The 17,969-nt window shown below is 40.9% G+C and overlaps 1 protein-coding gene across 1 annotated transcript; it reads left to right on the forward strand.

Moving 5' to 3' along the window:
• Positions 1-6,546: 6,546 nt before the first annotated feature.
• Positions 6,547-17,580, forward strand: LOC104543511 (bile salt export pump-like; the record flags this gene model as incomplete). Its single annotated transcript, XM_010188143.1, has 7 exons — positions 6,547-6,683; positions 8,298-8,385; positions 9,268-9,401; positions 11,214-11,385; positions 13,438-13,562; positions 14,289-14,463; positions 17,467-17,580. Coding segments are annotated over exons 1-7 (945 nt in total), but the record flags the coding sequence as incomplete, so codon positions are not given.
• Between the last annotated feature and the right edge of the window lie 389 nt (positions 17,581-17,969).

Genomic DNA, 17,969 nt, shown 5'->3' on the forward strand with positions numbered 1-17,969 from the left:
AACTGAACACGAGCTTCATGTGGAGAAGGTGTTAAGTTTCCACCTTCTGTCTCTCTGTGTTAGCCAGCTAATTCCTTTGGTTTTAACCATCCTCATCAAATCTCTCTCATTTTGTTGAAAATAATCTCCTAGACAAGTTAATCTCCTATTCAACAGATTCAAAGGTCTGGTTTTGTTAGGAAATTCAAATCTACTGTAACAGCTGGTTAAGAATATAGTGTAGGAAATTATTCTCTGAATAGCCTGAACTTGTTCTTAAAATCAAAGCTGGCATGCTAGGTTCTGCAGCTGATAGTAAAGTCTGCAGCACAGCAGCAGCAACCTCAGCTCCATGACTGTGAAAGAAACCAATGTGAATGTTTTCAGAAAGTCTGCTCTCTCCCCAGTATTTTGTTACCCCAGCACAGTGCTCTGCATCCTGCTGGAATGAGCAGCCATCTGTATGCCGAAGACTTTCTGTTGGGACCAAAGCTATTTCTCTTTTCACAGTTGGGGTTTTTTTGGCCTATCAATTGAGTTTGCCTCTGATTTCTCAGTTTCCTTGGAAATGCACTGTGTTTTTTGCTTAATGTAGTGAGCAGTTTGTTGAACTGCTAGAGCACTTTTCCCAAAACAAACATTATTGCTTTAAAACCTTACTGGCATTCTGCTGATTCTTCAGCTCTGTTCTCCAGTGAGTTTTGTTTCAATATCTGTCTTTTGTATGTATTAGCAAGAATTAGCCCTCTTTGAAACAACCCTTGAACACCAGGTCTGTCAGTGCAGTTAAGAGCCAGCTTTCGTTGAAAGTCTTTTGAGTACAAATTTCCATCACTTGAATCAAGTATCAGATTTCCTCCGGCTTAACTTTTACTGTGCTCTCACAATACCAGTAAAAACTCAAGTTCTTGGCAATGTTCTTCAGCTTTTCCTTGATTGTGTGCTTTTTTTCAAACTGTAAAAGTGCTTTCTTAAATGACTTCATTCCTCTTTCAAAATTTTTTGACCATTTAAAGATTACTGTAGCTTTTTTCTTTAGGGTTAATAAATTCTTTCGTCTTCCCTACATTTTTTTCTTTTCTATAAAAATAATGTTCTACCCTCTTTTTCTACTTTTTCAATTGCAGCAGTGCAAACTGTTACTCCTCATTTTGTTTCTTTCAAATTAAGCATAGGTAGCATCATTCCAAATTCTCCTCCTGCTTAAAAACTGCTGGCCTGCGAGAGCTGGCCCGCAGTTCCTCGCACTCTTGAAGAACACTGATACACTCATTTCCTCCTTCAAGTTCATAGATTAGGGTTTCTTCACCTTTGGAGAATGCTTATTGTGTTCTCTAAATTGATATGACTCAGAAAGCTATTTCACTAGACTCTTTTGTTCCTCTCATTTTCCTCCCAGTAGCCAATTCATTCATTTTCTGCAAAACACTTTGCATTGCTGGCCTGCAGGCAAAGCTTTCTCTAAACCTTCACTTTCACGACAAACCCTGGAGAATCTTCTAGGAATGGTTTCAAACCATGACAGCTGCTACCAGCTGTCATACTTCCAAAAACTGCAAACAGATGTTTCTATTTCCTTCATAGCCATCTCTTTTCTAACACCGATGATTCTTTGTAATGATAAATTTACAAATTAGAACCTTCTTGGAAAAAAATGTCTGGGACTCCTGGGATACACATATGTCCTTATTGAAAGATTATTTTTTCTTTGGACCATCCCTGAGTAACAGAGCAGAATAAAACCAATAGAGTCATTGTTAGCTAAAGCCAAATAAAGTTATCTTATTAACCCCCAGGTTCTCTCAGTCCCAAACTCAGACTGCTTCCATCTAACATTGTTGCTGTGGGAAATGCAAAACCCTGGAGACAGGGAAAAAGCCTTCTGTCTTTAGGTAGGAAAATGATGGAGGCAAAACCTGTGGTTGCAGTGACTTCTTTGCACCCTCTGTGAATTGTGATGCAAAGTTCCTCTGTGCCTGCTCTGTGAGTCAGGCCTGTGCATGCTCAGTGTTGTGTCACTAGGTGTGAAGGAAGGAAGGCACTGCTTGAAAAGCAAACCCTGGTTCTGAACCTGATGCTGAGTTGCCAAGTGCATACACCCAGTGCCCTGAGATTATCCAAACTGTGCTGTATACACAAAACTAGGTATTTATTCGTTGAGATGAGATAACTCAAGTGATGCACACCAAATACTTTCTACATGCCCTTATGATGGCACTTCTCTGGGGCTCCTGCCAACACAAGCTGTGCTTTAGGTCTGATGTCTTTAACATCTCTTGAAAGGGAGCTAAATCCAGACCTGTTCTGGGGACTAAGGGGTTGTCCTACAGTATAATTGTATCTTGTAGCATAATTCTGTTCCTCTGAGCTATGGTTCCTTAGAAAGTATCTCAAGAATAGACATCTGTGCGACGAGTTCATCTTACCCTCCAGAGGCACAGCTGCCTCTCTTCCACAGGATTGGCAGTCTCTTAAGTTGCTGGAAGACAAGAATGAAGAGCTACTGCTCCTCCTTTCAGGGAGCATGCATGGACTGCCAGCAGAGCAGTATTCCTAGATGGGACAGTGTCCAAGGCAAGCAGTTCAATACTAGCAAACTGTTTGCAGTGAAAACGAGTTGACTTTTGGCAACAGTCCTGAATACGGTATTGAGTGAAAATCATTTTGTCATCTGGGAGACTGAAAACTTGAGACTACTTCTTCAGGAGAAAGCAGGCATAAATCGATACAAAACTACCAAGGACCCATGCCAGTTCATGTTCCTGGCTAGATGTATCAGTAGGAATAAGATGCTTATAAGTGAGGAATGATCAGGTCCCATGAAGTTCTAGGGTCTGTGTTTCACATGTCTACAGAAGATTATGTACTTTAACAATAATTATTAACTAGACCATGCTTTTATTTTCCCTAACAGGTAACAGCTTCAAGAAATCACAGTAAGTCATGTACACAAATGGAACAATCAACATTTCTAGGAATATTCAAACAAGTTAATGTTATCGGGTCAAATCGACACATTTATAGGATACATGATATTTAATGAAAAGGTCTTCTGTAGGAGCTGAACCGGCTTATTTGATAAAACTGACATATGTAGACCTAAACAGTCTTAGAAACCTTTAAAAACATAGAGTAATGGCAGCAAAATATGCTCTTTCTTCTGAAAATGTTTTTGATATTCAAATTTATATTTCTTCAGTGCTTTTATTTTGAAAAAATAGTTTTTCAGGTATTTTAATCAATCTTGATTAATTTCTCTTAAAGCTTAACCGTGAGACTTTAAAATAAAAGGAATGAGTTCACATCATTTGAGCTCAGATACTAAGATTTAAAGGTAGAATTCTGGATAGTTAAAAGCCAAAATGGCTTAGCGACCTTGACCTTCAACTTATAATCTGAGATTTGAATAGGGTTAAGAGCCTCCCTCTCCCTAGATCTTGGGACAACTCTGTAGCAGACTGAACTTCCTAATGGGTGCTCTAATTTCTGCCAGCTCTTTCTGACACAGCGTACACAATCTGAGAACTACTTCTAGAATGATGAAGCAAGAGCACCTATTAATTTTTGTCTTTGTCTGGTTGCCCATCTCAGAGAGCACCAGCCCAGTGTTCAGGGTCTGCCATGGTCTTTGCACGTGTCTTGAACCCTAAGTTCTGTTGGATGTTCACATGTAGCATACACATGGTCCTACCTGCTACACATATGAAGCTTCCTTCAGGCTTCTAGGATCTGGTTTCTGAAAACTGTTCGTCACAAATATAACTTAAATTCATTTTTTACATTTAAAAAAGCCAAATTCAAAATCTCTACTCATTCATCACTGAATGTAAGCAGCTGATGATACCTTGCTATAGTATGGATCCCATCTATAATGGTGTGGCTAGTCCTCTAGATTTTAACTGATCATATGCAATAGCAACAAATATTGTGAGGACTGAAACAAAACTGTATGATAGGGTCAGAGATTCTACTGCCACTGTGGACATGTGAACATGCAGACATTATAAGAGAGAATAGAAACAGGACCTTTCTCTGTATTAAAGAAAAGACTAGCCAACAATTTGGATGGTCGGTTTTTCTCTAACTGACCTCAAAGAACCTACAATCCACATCATAGTAACAGGATATTGAGGAGCTGCTTATGAAAGACAGCATAAACCTTCAGATAATTCTAACCTAACCTCTGTTCTAGTCCCTGTCTAGAATTTAAAAGAACTATCAAATCTTTGGTTCCAAAGAAACCTGAAACGAACAGCTTATCTCTTACAGTTTTGGGAAAAATGTCTCAAATAAAATGTAATTTCAAAGAAGCAACCAAGAGAATAAAGAATTAACGTAAAATCTTATCATTTTTGCTAGGAATTTCTCCACATATGAAGAGCCTTTTACAGCGAAGAAAAGTAAAAAGTGAGTTAAGTTCAATTCTGTGCAATATCATTGCATATAGAACAAAATATGTACTAAAATGTAAGTTCATAATTTTATGTTTTCTATTCTTGAAGGTCATCAGAAAAGAAAGAAAAGAGTATTCGTGTTGGCTTCTTTCAGCTGGTAATGAAAGCAATGGCTATAAATATTTCATGTGTATTGTGCTGCAGAATAAGTGACACTAATCTATATGGTTGTTTTGGGCAATAGCTGTAACTAAGCCAAAATTTTAAGGACTAAACCATTTGACATGAAATCCTGCCATTAAAGTCAATGTGAATTTGATAGAACCCTTTGTCATTTTGTCAGCTTGGTATCAATTATTGATATTTGTGTTATGATTGTCTATTAAATACATTATATTGAACCTACAATGGGGAGAAGAGTTAAGATGCATAGCAAGTATCTAGGTGGCCTTGGCTCATTCTTAATTTTGTTAAAAATTTGCTATGTGATATTTGGCAGTATGTATTATAATTTCATTCCCTTGTAATTGCTTCATGAGTATTACAGAATTTGGTAACCATAGAAGCTTGGGAATGCACAATACTGTGTGGTATGTCTAGGCTTTGAAGGGGCTTGAAATCCCATAGGGTGCCTCTGAATTTTAAAATTAATGTAGTAGAGAGATGTCCAACCCAGCAGCATGCAGTTAAGAGGTTTTATTACTTCTGTTTTGCCTGTAGAGCAAGCAATTAGCCTGTAATGTGTCCAAACTAATATGGGCTTGACTGTAACACCGGGCTAGTGCAGTTACATCGACGTGACTTGTACTCTACCTGCCTCAGCATCTCAGCTCGTAGCTGAGGGTGATGTCTGTCAAGCAGAGGAGTTTGAATTCTGTAGCCTGTTTTGCACGTGTTTATGTGTTAAGGTGCAGTTGTAAACACAGAATGTTTGCATCAGATGTGGTGAGAGATTAGATATCGCATATCTGTGCATTTTATGTGTTTGTTTGTTTGTTTTTTAAATCAAGGGAATTCCTAGACTTATAATGAGCAAGATTTGCAAAGCAGTGGTAGTGCTACAGTTTTCTTCTGACACTTTCTGTAGAAAGACCTTTTAATTATTTCTCTTTTATGTTAACTGACTTGTTTTCCTCTTGATCTTGTCTCTGCCCTAATCTTTTCCATATGTGCTCCAAATTACCACTCTTTCTTCTTTTAGACTTATTATAGCTCCTGCAGAACCTGGACAGGTTCTTCAGCAGGGTATGATTCCTCTTTACACTCCTATTTTGAAATACATAGTATTTGATACTGATATTCTATGTGGACAGTTTGATCTATATGTTTATGCATGACTTCAACCTGAGAATCAGACTTCACACAATCATGACAAAGGTAACTTCAGCTGCTGTATCTTAGCTGGGTCACCAGCTGCACGTATGCACACTCTTGGCCCATGGCAAATTTAAGGCAACAGGACTTATCTCAGTCCTTTTTTAGTGTATGCTATGTCATATTTCTATACACTTCTCCCATTAAGAGCCAATGTACAAGTGCCAGGTTCAGCCAAGATGTTTAGAGTATTAACTATGAGAACGTGCTCTGAGTAGTTTAGTTGGTGTTCTGCAACAGCACCTCAGACTCCTGAGAAGTTGTCTGACTCTTCAGAGGCCTAAGGCTTTTTCTTCCCTTCCATCCTTCGCCTCCATCCTCGCAGGAAATCTGCAAACAGTATATATATGAATTATAATTACTGTCCTTAATCTTTTACACAGTTTCTGGAATGATGATGATGTGGAATGATATTGAGCTATTAATGTTATACATTCATAAATTATATTCATTCACATGGTCAGATTCTGCTGTCGGCTAAAAGGGAGCTCAGAGTAATTTATGAGACTGTAATCACAGGTGCAATTAGATTAGAATCGACAGAGAGATTTCTCTTCTTTCTGTACTGAAGATAACTCTGATATTTAAAGAGAATTATTTTGTATCTGATCCATCTGATTAATGATTTATCAGTATACAACCAGCACGTAGACTGCCTCTCAGAAGAGACCATATTTTTCTCTTTTCTCTTTAGTTTCGATTTTCTTCATCTATGGAAATTTTAATGATGGCTGTTGGTAGTTTCTGTGCTATTGTTCATGGAGCAGCCCAGCCTGCTGTGTTGCTTGTGTTTGGTGCAATGGCAGACACATTTATTGAATATGACATTGAAATGCAAGAGCTTAAAGACCCAGGCAAGATATGTGTGAATAACACCATAGTGTGGATTAATGGTACTGTTCATCAGAATGAGAAGAATGCCACAATAAGATGTGGGTAAGTAGTAGATGTGTTTATTTCTTTTCCTTTGTTATTATGGCTTGTGAGAGGATGTATTGCTAGTGAAAGTCCACTTCAGCCTTTAGACCTTTCATTTTCTATCCATAAGGCAGAAAAGGGGAATGGTCCTTGTTACAGAGCCCTGTTTCTGAGCTGGAGGTACTACAGGAGGGAGAAAAGCTCAGCTTGGGCTTTAGTCTTTCAGCTATAGATGTCAGCAAGGATATTCTTTGATGGTGATTGCTTTTGTAACGTATGTATGTGCTACACATCTAAGTACATTAATTTGTTTTCTCTGATGACACTGTAGCTAATAATGACTTCTGGTCATGACTTAGGTACCTACAGGTGCCTGCTGACTTCTGAGCAAGGTAGCTAAACTTTAGTAATTGAAGAGAAACGAGCGCTTCTAGGATGCAATTCATCGTAGCTTATGGGAGATGTCTAAGGCAGGTCAGATGAACTGCCCTATAAGAGTGCCTGTTTCTTTCCATTAACTATAATAAATAGAGTCTAGATGATTCATTCAGATACAGATATCTGCCAAAGCCAATTTTGAACCCGTAATCTTTCCTAAGGCTCATTTTTCAGTGCAACATTCCCGGAGTTTTCTAATCTCTGAGTGACATTTAATTAGAATTAAAAGTTACTTGTCTAAAGGTCTCTGAAGTTCAGAACACACGGGAAGTGATTCACATTCCTAGATGTAGGTGACTGAAGCCAAATTATTTGCTCCAGGCTGTCCAAGCCTGCCCTCCGAGATGGGGCTGACAGACAGAATACAGAATTCACTACGCACCTCTGCTCCTCTAAAGCAGCAACTATGCACCAGGCAGGATACAGAAAAGCAATTAAAATGGTACTGGATCTCTCTGTCAGGCATACAGACAACTCTCCGAGTTGTTTCCATGATTGCTTTTTGCAAGAGATCAGGTCAGGTGCATAGTGTTCCCTTTTGGCTTAAAATTTCAGCCTACCAAATTCTGGGTAAACAGAATAAAATGTGCTGTCTGCAGGATGTTTTAAAAGAGTTGTCTAAAAGCATAAATGATAACAACCTGAAATGCCTGTCTCAAAGTAATCTAAATTAAATAGCAGCAACTCCCTTCACTGATATTTGGAGTAATTTAATACTCCTACTTGACCTAAAAGAAATGATCATTTCAGATTAGCAAGATTATGGTACAAAGCAATGCTTTAATTGACTTTAGCAGCCCTCGTTTCTCTCTGTAAAGCACTGTTTAAATCTGAGTGTTATTAGTTGGCACAAAGCAAGCGCATTCAACACCTCATGAAAACTTGTTGAGCAGCTCTTCCCCGAAGCCCCCTCTCAGCCGTGCTGTTCTGGAGCATGCAGTCTGGTGGGGTTTCTCAGAGACTGCAGAGCCTGACCTGGTACCTGCCAGTGCCCTGTCTCTGTGCAATGGGCACAGCAAGATAACAGCCACTGCTGGCGGCAGCCTCAGGACTGGGAAACAATGCCCCTGCTAGCAAAACAAGCTGACTTGGCGGCTGACGTGACTCTAATTTGAAGAAACATCAGATTAGGCATCTGTGAGAAATTTATAACAGTATTGCTAGAGCTTTTTTTTTCCTTTTCTTTTTTTTCAGGCTGCTGGACATCGAACAAGAAATGACCAGGTTTGCAGGTTACTATGGAGGAATTGGTTGTGCCGTACTGGTGTTAGGATACCTCCAAGTCAGTATTTGGTTCCTTATTTTGATTTCAAAGTTTAAATCATTAAATAATTACGTTTATAATAATTATGTTTCCTGGAACTGCTTAGTCAGTTGTCCATTTGAGCAGAGCAGACACTTTCAGTTCTCATTATCAGCTGAAATAGGTTAGCCCTGGCAATCTGATAAAATCCTCCTTGGATTTGTGCATGCATACCTTTGAACACGGATACATTTTACCCAGTGAGATGAATGCAAGCTGCTCCTTTCACACCACAAGAAGCACTTGCTTAAGTATGGTTACTATGGAATCCACATGCCCTCACAAAACAGCAGCTGAAGGGCATACAGATTCTCAGTAGGCATCTAAACTGTGTTGAGCCCCATGCTTCTATTATAGAAATACTACAGAGTAGTGGTAGTGTAAAGCTAGTGTTGGAAAACACAAGTCTGGATGATTCCTGCGTGATCTGCTAAAGGGTTCACTGCTTTTGAATCTTTTTATAATTACAAAAATCATTTGTCTTTCTCCTTCCTGAAAACTGAGAGTTTTGCTAAGGTAGGATGGCTTCCATCCCTATATTACTTACAGCTGTAGATGGAAAAATGTTTGTGTGTATGACATTCATGTAACAGCACAAGTCATTTAACTTGCATCTCCTCTCATCCTGTCAGAACTGAGACACATGCTTGATCCAGAGGCTTTATGAAATTGTTGGATTATGTAAAGATCACGTGCATAAACCAATTATTGTGTCTGTGCAGCTAGAACATTTGTTACCTGAATAGTACTTTGTCAATAGCCAAATTGCTCTCTCCCAGTTAGCCAAATTGCTCTTTCCCATTTCTTGGGAGTAGTAAGATATTTTATTGCAATTTATTGGCCACATTATGCTCTTCCCAGATCTGCTTTTGGGTTATGGCTGCAGCTCGTCAGATACAGAAAATCAGGAAAGCTTACTTCAGGAAAGTAATGCGAATGGATATAGGCTGGTTTGACTGTACATCTGTAGGAGAACTGAACACCCGAATTTCTGAGTAAGTAATCTAGAAAAAAATATATGCTACAGAGAACATTCTGCACTTGCTTCCAAACATAACAGAGTGCCAACAACTAGGCATTTGACAAACACTGTCTAATGTAAAATACAGCTATGTTCCAGGCAGCAGGGACCAGACTGATTACCTCCCCATTGTCAAACTGAGTGCCATAACTATTAAGACACAATTTTTTCCCTTTTGTGCCTTTTCTATCAGTAAATGCTGGGAGGGGTTTTTTGGTTTTAAGGTGGGCTTTTTTGCCATCTTGTCATATCCTTCCCTTCTCCTCCTGTGCCAAATCCTTTCAGAGTGATCTATAATTTGGCTGCCAATGCACACTCCCCTGAGGCTGGAGATGTGGGTTTGAACCCTCTCTCAATTCCCAGACAGGAAAATTAATTAAGGGTACACTTCGCTCTTACTGGCTTTGAAAAGAAAAGAGAGCCTTGCTTAATCTTCTGCTAAAGAAGGTACAGGCATCTACTTTCAGAAAGGGACCCAAGGTAGATGGAGAAACCTCCTTATCCTGGGCAAAAATCTGCCCTGAGAATAGCAGAGTTTAAGGCTTGCTCCTTTTCTTAGTGGCTCCTGTTTAGAGGCTGGAGGCAGCTGTGAGGTGAATTTGCCAACTCCAGATGGCTCCCTGCTCTCAGCCCGAATAGTACGCACATCTGTGAAAGATTTTTCTGTAGTTGAAGGGGATTTCATTTGCCTTTACTTCCTCCCCAGTGGCACCTATGACTTTCTGTGGTATTCCTTTTATGAAGAATAAATGCCAAGTGTAGGTTGCTGTGAAGAATTTCTGTGACAAAAAATAGGAACTAATCAGGTATTTGTCTAATAAATAACACTCAGTTGCCTGTTTTTTTGAGCAACATTTTCTTGTACCTACAAAAAGCCTCGTGACTGCAAATAACATTCTCCAGAAGAAATATAAACATGTTCTTCAACTCAACATTCTTATATTTTCAATAGAGGACTTCAATTTCACTTAATATATCAATGAGCTAACAACTTTGCACTTTAAACCTTGATGCCACTTGCTCCTATTTATTCCAGGAGTTCCCAGTCCTGCTAATCCCAGAGGTGAGGCAGTAGCCAAGAGTGACAGAAGCATGATGGCTGTTTTGCTTTGAGACATTTTTTTCCTGTGTTGGCAACGTGTAAGAGAAAATAAATGAACTCTGCAGCTGCCTGGGGGTGGAACGGTGTTAACTGCTGCACCACTGTACCCCATGGGATAGAGCTGTTGTTTTTTCCCACCGCCTCCAGTGATAAAGTAGCCCTCCTCGGTTTTCCCTCTCTCCCTGTCATTTAGAGAACTAACTACCTGATAAGGTATAGTGAAGAACAAGGAGGTGGTGGAAGGTGGAACTAGAAGACAGTTACAGCCCTCCTCCCTTTTCCTGCCTGCTCAACAAGGGAGAAATGCCATCTCAGCTATATTGTTTTTCCATTATCAGACAGCAGCACCCAGCTCTGAAGTCTCTGCCCCCTCCTTTGAATCAGCTGGGGCACAGTGGTAGGAACCAGTTGGTCAATGAGTCTGCCGGCAGGGCGACCGTTCCTGGGAAAAGACAGCATCTTCTCTGCAGTATTCATGCATGAAAGCCTCCTGCCATTGCAAAGGCACCGGGTTTTCTCGCTGTAGCCCAGGGTCTTTGGAAGGGGTGATGGTAGAAAGAATAGGGCTGAGGAAGGGCCTTCTCCAAGGGAAAGCAGCTAACTGAATCGTGGCCAAGACCTGGAAGGCAAATGAAAGATATGCTCACCAATCTTCTGTTTGTTTTGTTTTGTTTTGTTTTCCAGTGATGTCAACAAAATTAATGAGGCTATTGCTGACCAAGTAGCAATCTTTATCCAGCGCTTAACCACGTTTGTGTGTGGATTCCTATTGGGATTTGTCAGTGGCTGGAAATTGACCTTGGTTATCATTGCAGTCAGCCCTCTGCTTGGAGTTGGGGCAGCTGTCTATGGCTTGGTAAGCGCATGTGAGAGGTTTGTGTTGAGAGCAGGGAAGGCCATGCCATAGAGGTGGGAGGATTGGAGGAAGAGAAAGCTATTACACCCCTTAAAAGTCAAGAGAGGCAAATTATGGTCACAGCAGCACCAATGTGGGGGAGGAAGGGAACAATGAGCTTTGCTCCTGCTCTGCTTATTCTGATTTCCAGAATAATATATCCTGTTTCTAAGACTGTTCCAGTGGATGGATATTATGGTTGCTGAGATCAGAACCTGGCTTAAACCTTCTTTCTATTACTACACACCTGATTTAGATGGTTACTAGACACAAGGCTTGATTTTGCTACGTAGATTAGGGACTTTAAGAGCTGATCAAATCTTGGAGCTTTAAAATGGTTGAAAACAAATGTTCAAACTTGCCTCAAGCTGTCCCTGCTCTTGGCAGCTGCTGTGCCCTCTCCCAGTTGTTCACATTCAGCTCCTCCACCCGCTCCCTACAAACTCCCTGTCACCATGCAGAGGAAGGTCAGTGACGAGGGGAACTGCAGGATCCTCTGCCTTCTCACCTCCTTTCCCTCACGCAGCAGGGCTGGGCTGCTCTGCTCTTTGGTTGGGCTCAGCCCTTTGGCTATCTCATTTCTTCCACGTCAGGATTAGTTTGCTCTCATTTTGCTATCAGACCTTTAATGTAACTCTAATTGCTCATCTTCCTGCTCTCCTTTAGCACCTTGTGTTGGCTGCAAGTAGACAATACGAATAATGACTCAGCATGAAGTAAGAGAGCAGAATCCTGGCAGGGAATGAAATAAACCCCCAAATGCCTGTTTCCTTCATTTGCAATTTCTTTCTGATCTCATTCTCCTTTATGTTTGTAGTTTTCCTCCTTTATATTTTTATTTCTCTGTCCCCATTTCTTTCCTTTCACTTACCCACTGTTAAATGGTTCCTTCTTACGAACCTTTGGTTTTTTGCCATAAAGAAAACAGGCCCAACGTCTATCTAGCCTGGTTTTCTGCCTCCAAAAGTGGCTGATAGCCTGGGGTCAAATAATGTCACTTTGCAACTTCCAGTGATACGTCATTCACAAGCCAATGTGGTATCTTTGTGTAGAATTGTACATGACTGCATTTTCTTTCATTAATTTAAGCATTTTTTTGAGCTTAGGTAAGATTTTGGCATCCAGTGTGCTCTGGGCTGCTGTATAGGGACCTGTTTGTTGTCAGCCCAAGAAACAAAGCACGGTGCTGGGCAACATCTATTTCCATCCTCCCTCCATCAGTACCATTACCTCTTCTTCCTGAAGCTGGGCTCCACGCCAGTGGCTAAAGGGCTGCTCTTGCCACTTAAACTCCCCCTTCCTGCCATGATGCACAGACCATCAGTCTGCTTAAACTCAGTTAGCAGCAGGGAGGGAGGGATGGAGGGAAGGAGGGAAAGGAGGTGGTGTCAGCTGCTCTTTCTATGTGCCTGGCTCAGTTAGCAGCAGGGAGGGAGGGAGGGAGGGAAGGAGGGAAAGCAGGTGGTGTCAGCTGCTCTTTCTATGTGCCTGGAGCACATCTGTTGGTCAGGAGGAAGGAGCCAGGCTCTTCTAGTGATAGCAAATGACAGGACAAGGGGCAATGGTCCCAAGCTGGAGCATAGGAGGTTCAATCTGAACATGAGGAAAAACTTTGTCAGTGTGAGGGTGCCAGAGCATGGCCCAGGCTGCCCAGAGAGGTTGTGGAGTCTCCTTCTCTGCAGACATTCAAAACCCACCTGGCCGTGTTCCTGTGTGACCTGGTCTGGTGATCCTGTTCTGGCAGGGGTTGGACTGGATGAGCTTTCCAGGTCCTTTCCAACTCCTAACATTCCGTGATAAGTGTTCTGCAAAACAAATTCTACAGAGGTAGCTGCCCTAATGCTAGAAGACAGAAGTCTTCGAGTGTGCAGCGTGCCTAGTAAAAGCCTGCTCAGCACAGACGAGGTGACCCCATGCAGGGCAGACAGCGCAGTGTGACAGCCACCACTGCTTACTGCCATCCTTGCTGCACCTACAGCTCAGGTGTAACCCGCACTTCTGATGCTTTTGTAGGCTGTGGCAAAACTAACAGGCCGAGAACTAAAGGCTTATGCAAAGGCTGGAGCTGTGGCTGATGAAGTGCTCTCATCCATCAGAACGGTGGCTGCCTTTGGTGGGGAGAAGAAAGAAGTTGAAAGGTTTGTTTGGACAAATTGTAAGCTCTCTGATTTCTTTTTCCTGTAGCAACGTAATGCTGTAACGCACTTCAGAGTCATGGCAATTCGTCTCTGAATTCTACAACAATGACCATCTGTTAGCTTTGAGAATTATATGTTACAGAAATTTTGGTTTCAAATAACATTACATATGGAAAAACAGTTTCATAATTCAGTCAGCCAGTGAAATGAAACATCAGCGATACTATCTGCAAGTCATTCCCACTTGTCGGAACATACAACTGTCTGATATACCACTTATGCAGCACATCTGAAAATTTGGGGTACTTTCAAGTGAAGTAAGAGAGCTAGTTCCAGCAGGACATAATGATTTTATATTAAGCTACAAATTTATCTTAAATTCATTTAAAACATAACATGGCTGTAGGACATGCTTCTAAGTGTTGGCCAAATTCTCAAATCCTGTGTCGCTGTTAAAACCCCAAAGCCTGTGGAGAGGTATCTGCAGTGAGTGTGGCTTTTCTTGTGCTTAGTACACTAGGACATACAAGGCTTTCATGACCTGTGAGCACTGCTGGTTTCAGCAGTGGTCTCTCACTTCGGAGTGGGAGCTCTCAATCTTATGATACCTCTGTTAGCGGTAGCACAGCCTGCCGTTGAAGATGCATCATTTTGTCAGTCTTTGCTGATTTTCAATTTTTCTATAAAATTAATTTCATCCCCTTTTATTTTTCTCTCTGTCTACAGATACGATAACAATCTGGTGTTTGCTCAGCACTGGGGTATTCGAAAAGGAATAATAATGGGATTATTCACTGGTTACATGTGGCTTATAATTTTCCTGTGTTATGCGTTAGCCTTTTGGTATGGCTCTAAACTTGTCCTTGAAGAAGAAGAGTATTCACCTGGCACACTTCTACAGGTACCTGTTTTAGCTTGATGCAACTTTTCTGGACTGTTTCTTGAGACATTAATTCTGGAACCCACATTTGTAGTGCTCTGGCAGCTCAGTGGTAACAAACACTATATGTGCCTTTTAAAGATCATTACATGTTTGAAAGTATATGACACAACTGGATAAGATTTTTTAAAAATCCACGTTCTTTTCAAAGGTTTGAAATGCAGCCTATAATGCTTTTGTTTGAGAGCCTGCTACACAATTGGCAGAGGCCTGATACTAGCTTTCCCATTTTGTGGATCAGCATGTGGCTTCCGGGATATTAACTTCTCTGAAGAACTTGCTGATGAAAAACCCCATTGTGCTAAAGAGAAATCTCACCAAAGAAAGTTTTATCAAATCTCACCTGTCTCTCATGAACAGTTTGTGTTCCTTTGAATCACCTTTTCTGTTGTTAATTGCCCACTCAGCTCTCTAGACGATAAAGAACATGTAAACACATATGCTGATAAAAACACACATGTCTGTGGCTCCTGCAGTGTATACAAAAAACCATACTAATCTGGATGGCACTCATGCATCCACTTCTGTACAGGAGATGCTTTAGACACTGATGACCCAAATACAGTAAAACCAACATCTACAGATATTTTGGTTGTTTGCTTTAAGCCAGGACTGTCTAAATGGCAGGTTTCAGTGCAGACCCAGAGTAATTTTTTCCTGAACCTTGGTAAGTCCTGGCTGTTTTGGTGAGACAGTGGTTTCTGATCTTTCTCTGCCCGTTGCAACCACCAGCAGCATGCAGTGCAAAACTTCCTGCTAAATGGAGCTTGGTAAATTACTCTGAACACATTGTAAAATTGAGTCATTCTGTTCAAGGAGGATCTCCCTCATGGGAAATCGTTTGCAACTGCTCTTGACACCAGTAGTTGATACAAGGTAGTACTGTGAAAAACAAAGCGAGCAATTTCCTTGCCTTGCACACCGTAACTAGTTCAGTGCTTCCAAATGACAAATGGCAACAGTGGGGAGCTACCCTGTAGCTGAAAAATGGTAGCTGTCAATAGAGAGACTCCCCCTTATGCTCCCTTTCCTCTCTGTTTCCAGTCATCCTTCCTGTACTTCATGTTTTCTACCATACACTCCTAGTCTGGCAGGGGGAGAAGGAGAGAATTTGTAGATTAAAAAAAATATTTAAATGTGCTTTTCCTGGTCTCTGCAAAACTGTTATGCACCAGCTATACTGCATTGAGGTACAGTAAGCATTACCTTCACTGCTTCTATTAGACATGCAGAACCTGCTCCTTCATGTTCACAACGGATTCTGACATGCATATAAACCTACTTGCTTTGGGGCTTGTTCACACAAGAAAATTAGTTTGTAATAAAGCTGAGTATGGACTTACAGCATGATCTGTACATCACAGCATAGGTGTTTGCAGTGTCACAGTATGTGTACAGTAGGTTCTTCCACTTCGGCCATGGGGTTATTCTCAGTAAGCATCACCATGGTGCAAGGGAGAACCAAGTCTGGTGTACTTTTACTTCTTTCTCAACACTAATGTTTCCATATACACTCTGCCCATTTATCCTGATTACAGTTTCTGTTGTATTCAAAAGGCTAGCTGAGTCCCTTGATTGCAGAGTTTTCAGGTATTGCCAAACTGCAACAGAGGATTACATACAGTTCTCTTAATGGTTAGAGGCGATATTCAAACTATCAGCTACAACAAACCAAAAAATTAGACCATAAGCCTCAACCAAAAACGTTATCCAAACATTTATAGTCTTCTCTGCCAACCACCTCTGTGACTGAAAAACTAAGGAGGAAAAAAGCAGAGTAAATTCTAGGAAAAAAATGTCCTCTGTAACAAGCCCACCCTGGTATATTAGCACTGGGAAGAATAAGCTATACTTACAGTACAATGCAGCTCACTCCCTTGCTGGGGATGTGTTGTAACAGACACTTAATGCTTTAGCACGTGTGTGTCTCTTATCAGAATTGCCAACATTTTCAGTGTTAGATTGTTCCTGTCTACACTTGAGAACTTTGATAAACGTTCCTCCTTCATAGGAAATGAAACATTAGCAGCTCTTTGGAAATGTTGAACTGATGCTTTTGGCATTTTGGTTGATGTGCTCCGGCTTCACTTGCTTCTGATCCATGAGACCAGACTCCAAGGCTGAATTCTTGGAGGGAAGTGTCCTCTGTCCAGCTGCCTTTATCGTCTGTTGGTCCTTCCAGGAAAAGCAGATGCTGTGGCTCATTTTCCCTCATGTTGTCCTAGGCTTAGACTGAAAGGGGATCCTGGGGCTTTCAGAAGAGGGTCACTAGTGAGTAACTCTTCCCTTTGGTTCTTGGAAAAGGTCTTGAAACAGTGAGCACGTTGGGTTGTGCTACCTGCAGAAACTGATAGAATTATCTCACCTCAAACAGTGGCTTATCAGTGTTGGTAACAACCCTTATGGTTCATTTCTGTGTGCAATGGAGAAAAAGTATTCTCTGTAGCTGGTACCTGCTCCAGAAGTAAGTTTTGCAAGTATTGGGCAAGACAGGAACTGCAATATTCAAAAGTTGTAATGCAATATTTTCAGCTTCTTTCTACTTTTGAATTGTAGCCTCTCATCTGCCTACTGCTAAGAGACATATCCAAATAATCGACTTGCCACTAATGTTCAGTTCCAGCCCTTGTTCCAAGGCACAACCTCATCAAATTGAGGTGGCTTAAAAACACATCATTGGCACTTCAGTAAATATCTGGGTGCACGTGTTTTTAGGCCAGGGCAAATATGAGATAAGTTTCTTTAGTTCAACTTGGAAGCAAATTTGTAAGAGTGAAAAAAAAATAAATCCCTTCTAAGACACATTTATTTGCTTTCTTGTGAGCTAATTATGCTCATATAGTGAATCACTGCAGCTCAGCTGATGCACAAAAGTCATTAAGCCACTGTGGTTTAATTTGCCTAGGCTCTAAAGTGTAATTATGTGACATCATATTTTGTTAATTTCTTTTTCCACTTCTTTAGGTTTTCTTTGGTGTTTTAGTAGGAGCTTTAAATCTCGGCCAGGCATCTCCCTGTCTGGAAGCCTTTGCCACCGGCCGTGGGGCTGCAGCAAACATTTTTGAGACAATAGATAAAGTAAGTAATGAATTTCTAAGCTATGTCACTTTGTAGTGCAAAAATGATTAAATAAGCCTCAAGCAGTAGTAGTTTAATCTACTGTGTAAATGAGGAAAAATGAGTGCAATTAAAGAAAAATTGACTATGCAATAGAAAGTGGCATGCACAGAGGCTCAGAGAGGGTGTTGAACGGATTTCTTTAGTGGCCTGTTTCTAAATAATGAAGTTTTACTTCAGCTACTGCTGTTTCTTATTCCCATTTCTCCTTGTGTACTATCAGTGCTGGCCCACAGAAAGTTTAAGCAGGAAAAGTCACCTTGCAGCCAAACTTGCAGCAAGCTCCCAGCCTCCAGATGACATCAAAAGATGTGGCTCTACTGGCATTAGTGGCAAAGGTGGCCTCTGCC

The sequence above is a fragment of the Mesitornis unicolor genome, unplaced genomic scaffold (genome assembly GCF_000695765.1).
Source record: "Mesitornis unicolor isolate BGI_N332 unplaced genomic scaffold, ASM69576v1 scaffold1467, whole genome shotgun sequence".
NCBI lineage: Eukaryota > Metazoa > Chordata > Aves > Mesitornithiformes > Mesitornithidae > Mesitornis > Mesitornis unicolor.